Below are 5,391 nucleotides of genomic sequence, written 5' to 3'. Positions count from 1 at the left end.
TTATAAAAGAGTGTATGAGAAATATTAAATTATAAGTTACTATCAAAATATCTTGTAGACTCATACTACTAAGTTGTTTAATGTATTTTAGAAAAGCAAAATGATTAAGGAGTGTATGAGTCTCTCTCTAAACTCACAGGGAAAACTGTTCTGCGCTCAAGCGCAGATAGCTTATCTGCTCTTGACCGTTAAAAATTATGCGGGCCCACATTTTTTGGATGATCCAAAGCATTCATTTAGATGGTCCAAAGATAGATAGGGTGTGTACAAAAGATCAATTCCGTAAGATCGTCCCATTTTAACCTCTACAAATGAAAGGGTTAGGATGATCCTATGCATTTGATTTTTTGTGTAGACCCTATCTATGTTAGGATCTATCAAATGAGCCTCGGGTTGAGGATGGTCCTCAACCCTAACCCAACCCAGCTCGATCCAAAATCGGGTTAAACCCGCCGGTTCAGGTTGAACCCGACCCAAGTTGCATTGCACCCAACATCATTTTCACACACTTTTGTAACCATGACAGAGCTAAAAAACACGTGTTACCCGCACGTGCATCAGTCCAGGTAGTCTCTTCGTGTTCATTCTGTCATACTCAGAACCTCAAATCCTTCCCCAAATTTTCCTCTTTTCTTCCATTACGATTCTTTCTTGTAAAACACCAAAACCCTAACATGTCAACACTGGTTCAATTATCCAGAAAAACCCTAACCCTAACCCTAACCCTAACCCTAAGAAATGCTCTTCCCTCTCCATCTCTTCTCCTAACCCGTCCTCTCTCAACCGATCTGCAATCTGCACCGTCCGATCGCGTGAGATGGGATTTCAGAGGACAGAGGAAGATAATTCCCTTAGGGCAATGGCTCCCTAAAATCGCCGTCGATGCCTACGTGGCACCGAACGCCGTTCTCGCCGGGCAAGTCACCGTTTACGACGGAGCTTCCGTCTGGAACGGATCCGTTCTCCGTGGAGATCTCAACAAAATCACCATCGGATTCTGCTCAAGTGTACAAGAGCGTTGTGTTGTCCATGCCGCGTGGTCTTCGCCCACAGGTTTAAACCCTAATTCCTCGATTTGTAGATTCTTCTATTTCTGCCCTTGTTCGATTTAGGGTTCTGTTTTGTTCTTTTGTTCTTTCTTTTTTTAATGGTGGCAATGTTATTAAAAGAGACCGAGATGGTCCAACAAAAGTACAAATGATCAATATAAAGGGTTACATGACCAACGACCCTCTCAACTAACGTATCACATTCATAGAATCACCTTCAATAGTTGTTCTATCAAACATATCTAAATCTGGGTATTTTAATGCCTGGTGAATTGCTTCCATACTAGACCCATCAAAATTCAATTTGAGCATACCTTCTAATGGAGGTATCCATGCTTGGACAATCAGTGACCTCGTCTCCATCCTGAAGCATACCTCCCTCCATCCTTCCCAAAGCTCATAGGCTGTTACAAATTGGAATAGAGGAAGTATCGTTGCCCATGCTATTACTATAGCGAGTACTTTGATATATAGGAAGTGGGAGGATTTTGCCACTCCATCAAAGATTCTAGCATTTCTTTCTTTCTAAATGATCCACAGAGTAGCAAGTAAGCATAGGTCCCATAGGACCTTACCTTTCTTCTTCCAAGGCACTCCCGCCCAACCTTCAATAAGATTAGGGAGAGAGGATGGAAAACCCATGCAACACCAAACCTAGATAGGATTCGGCCCTACATTACCCTTACCACTTTGCAGTGGATAAAAATGTGATTAATAGTTTTTTAAATGGACACTCTTGGAGGAGCCTGTATTTCCCACACTTTTGCTTCTGTGGAGGAAGTAGATGACAGCACGATATGGCTGTAGAAGGATTTGACGGAATTTTTGTTTTTTTTTTTCCTTTTTTTCCATTTGCCGCAAGACGATGATGTCAAAGATGATGGTGTGGACAAGAAATAGTGAGAAGATTCCTCGAATTCTCCTTCACAAATACAAACTTCAGAGGGAAGATAAATAACAATGAATTGTGATGTAAAGTGAGAAATTGATACAAACTTCATTGAATGCTAGGAAGGACGTAAACATTTTGTACAAAAAGGAACCGATATGACTGCTAGTGTGTGATGGGTAGAGAAGACCCAGCGGTCATGATCCTATGGGAACCAAAACAGAGGACAAGAGAGGAAAAATTATTTGAGTCACCTGAGGCTAAATCATGGTGTAACAGCCATATCTAATACCCAAGAAGATTAGAGGATTGTCAAGAGAGAAAGATCTCCGTCAAGAGAGAAAGATCTCCCATTTGGATAAGTAGGTGTGGGAGGAGTCTGACATTCCACCATTTGGATCCTCATGTGTAGGACGGCCCTATGGACTGTCTTAGCTGAGGACCGGTGTTGTAGAATCCTGCTGTCTTCTAACTTGGGTAATAACCCTATGGCTGCTAATTCAAGTAGTAGCATTGACCATGAACCCAACCCCGATTTTGACTCTGACCCTGACCCTTGCCTCTTCCATGACCATGACTGGATGATCCAATGGTGTATACGTGTCTTGTTGTGAAGGCAATGGTGTGGGAGGCTTGATAGAGGCCTTTGTAGCTGAAAGTAGGTCATCATCCTGAAGAAAACAAAATTCAGCGAACATAGGGGATGTGATCATGTGAGACTAGAGGTGCTAAACTCGGCGTCCTCATCTTCCAAGGTAATGATCGTGGAGCAGACCTTGTCCTTCTCATCGAGAGGTTGTTGGATGGCATCAAATTGGTCAAAGAGACCTTTGAGTTTGTTTTTTTTTCTTTTTATTCTTAGAATGATAAAAAAATCTGAATGGATTGACTGCAATAGTTTTCGAGATCCATTCAGACTTGATGATGCGAGCATCAGGCTGTTGCAAATAGGAATCGCTTGGAGCTGTCCAAAGACAACCAGCATTAGATGTTTAAAATAGGTCCATGCACACCATACGAAACTTATGTGGTTGCCCTTCATTATGGGTATCTGAGTCTTCTATATACATGTACGCCATAAAAACGTCCGGGGTTGCACTTCTTCCTCTTTAAAAGATGAGTAGTTTCTCTTCAATAATGCAAGATTTTTTTCCATTCGCATTCACATGATTCCAAAGGGGCTGAGGAAAATACCCAACCCAATTGGCAAATCTAAGTAAGAATTGGTACCCAGTCTACTTTGTCCCCAAACACCTTGGCTGAATACCTCAACATGTACTCCATAATCTTTACCCATTCCAAAGAGGGAATCATCTTCTAAAGTCATAAAACTGTACCATTATATATCTTGACATTATATTTCTAAGATGTTGACTTCCACTATTATATATCTTGACACACAACTTGCTGCTTTTGACTCACCCTCTTAATCAAAATGCCATGTGGTTAAATTTGAAAGTTGGGATAAGACTCAAGCTCCTTGACATTGGCAGATATATTTTATAGGCTTTCATTTTAATTTACAAAAATTGAAAGAGTGCTAGCAGGGCACCTGAGAAGGATGGTAGGGCCGGGACTACCCCATGATGTCCACTCTAGGCGTCCACAAATCATTTTCCAAATTGAAATGGTGTTAATGATTAATTGCAGCCTATTTCCGTATTCCATTGGGTTGTAAATTGTAATATTCAGTTGGTTTTACTGCAGTGAGTCTACTCTTCATAGATGGAACATACCTAGTTCATTTAATGCATTAATGCTTTAGTGTCTCAGGCATTATTAGGAGATTTATTTTTCTTTACCAGTCCTCTAGATGTAACATGACTCCAATATCTCCATTTGTCTAGCTACCCGTCCCAACTCTCTGTCAAAAAGATTCTCTTGAAATTTATCTTCCAAGATATCCTTCCGTCCACCCACTCAAAGCTCTCTTTTACGAATCACAGAGAGCAGATCTAGGAACCGATTCTTTACTGAGTCTTGGTGGCACCACCTGTCATACCAGATTCTGATCATGTCACCCACATACACTCTGTACCTGATTCCTTCGTTGTACTTGTGATTTTGTTATGTCGCTCCATATTGTTACTCCTCTGTCTAAACGTATCCTCGGATAGCCATTGACTAGGCACACTCATATTTACCATGTGGAGAATTTCATAAGCGTTGCTAGGCACACTAATCGTTTTATACAAAGCATTACCTTGTCCTACTTCCTAGCACTATGAATAGAAGAAAACTATCATCCATTTAAATGGACATGTGCCTTCAACATTGTTTGAAACAATTAAGTTTGGTTCTTTTGTCTGCTTTTTTAAAGTAGTTCTTTTGACAGTTAACCAGCTTCAAATCCATTCTTGTCGATTTTTAGTTCCAACAGAGAACATAGGAAGTGAGCAGATCCTACAAAGAATATTCAGAAAAGAGCGGCTAGAGTGTGTCTAGTACAGTCCTTACAAAGAAGAATCAGATCCCTTTTTTTACCTTTCAAAAAAAGAAGAAGAAAAAACTCTTACAAGGATCAATCTGTGGACATCACCACTAGAGGCCATTTACCACTCTCAAGAAGCATCCATTCTACTCAAAGCTTATAATGCTTCCTTCCATACATTGAATACCATAGATTGAATTCGAGTATTTCTCCAAGCTACACAGGTTTCCTAGCAACATCTGTACAGGATTCCAACGCAATTTAATTCAAAGGGTGCTTTGTACATGTCATGTTCATCCAGTTTATTGAATGTAGAAGGAAGATTGAGGTTCCAAGAACCACAGATTGACTTCTAAAAACTGTCGATTGACTTCTGAGAACTGTTTAGACTGTAGAGGATTTTATATTATCCATCATAAAATACTTTGTCTTGCCCTTTCAGTTTACATAGAATGTATGGAAAATCTATCAAGGAGATATGATGTATTTTGATATATTCATTGCTCTTTCAGCTATATCTTAGCACAAATTTGTTTATTCTTTTTTTTTTTTTTTTCAGGTCTCCCAGCAGACACATCCATAGAAAGGTTTGTGACTATTGGAGCTCACAGTCTCTTGCGTTCTTGCACGATCGAACCAGAGTGCATTATCGGACAACACTCACTCCTAATGGAAGGTTCATTAGTTGAAACCCACTCAATCCTCGAAGCTGGATCTGTACTCCCCCCAGGTAGGCGCATTCCAACTGGTGAACTTTGGGCCGGAAATCCAGCAAGATTTGTCCGGAGTCTGACCCACGAAGAGATCCTGGAGATTCCCAAACTCGCCGTTGCAATCAATGATCTCAGCGGTAGCCATTTCTCTGAGTTCCTCCCATACTCCACTGTTTATTTGGGATGTAGTGTTAATTCATAATCTGATCTGAAAATTGAAAAATCCGAAATTGATAGTAAATAGTTTCTAAAATTCATGAAAATCTCACAGTATGTTATTTTTACTTATATCTAGTAGTTTCTGTGTTA

At 40.2% G+C, this 5,391-nt stretch overlaps 1 protein-coding gene across 1 annotated transcript; it reads left to right on the top strand.

Annotated features, from left to right (window-relative positions):
* Positions 1-542: 542 nt before the first annotated feature.
* LOC143845527 (gamma carbonic anhydrase-like 2, mitochondrial) lies at positions 543-5,391 on the top strand. Its single transcript, XM_077353903.1, has 2 exons — positions 543-1,053; positions 4,929-5,391. Exons 1-2 carry the CDS (start codon positions 675-677, stop codon positions 5,282-5,284), a joined length of 735 nt encoding a protein of 244 aa, XP_077210018.1. The 5' UTR covers positions 543-674; the 3' UTR covers positions 5,285-5,391.

This window comes from Tasmannia lanceolata, unplaced genomic scaffold (assembly GCF_043159265.1).
Source record: "Tasmannia lanceolata isolate RefF3 unplaced genomic scaffold, GAP_Taslan_0.1 ptg000015l, whole genome shotgun sequence".
NCBI classification, from domain to species: Eukaryota; Viridiplantae; Streptophyta; class Magnoliopsida; order Canellales; family Winteraceae; genus Tasmannia; species Tasmannia lanceolata.
The sequence above is the reverse complement of the archived record's forward strand: the minus strand, read 5'-3'. Positions and strand labels throughout refer to the sequence as shown.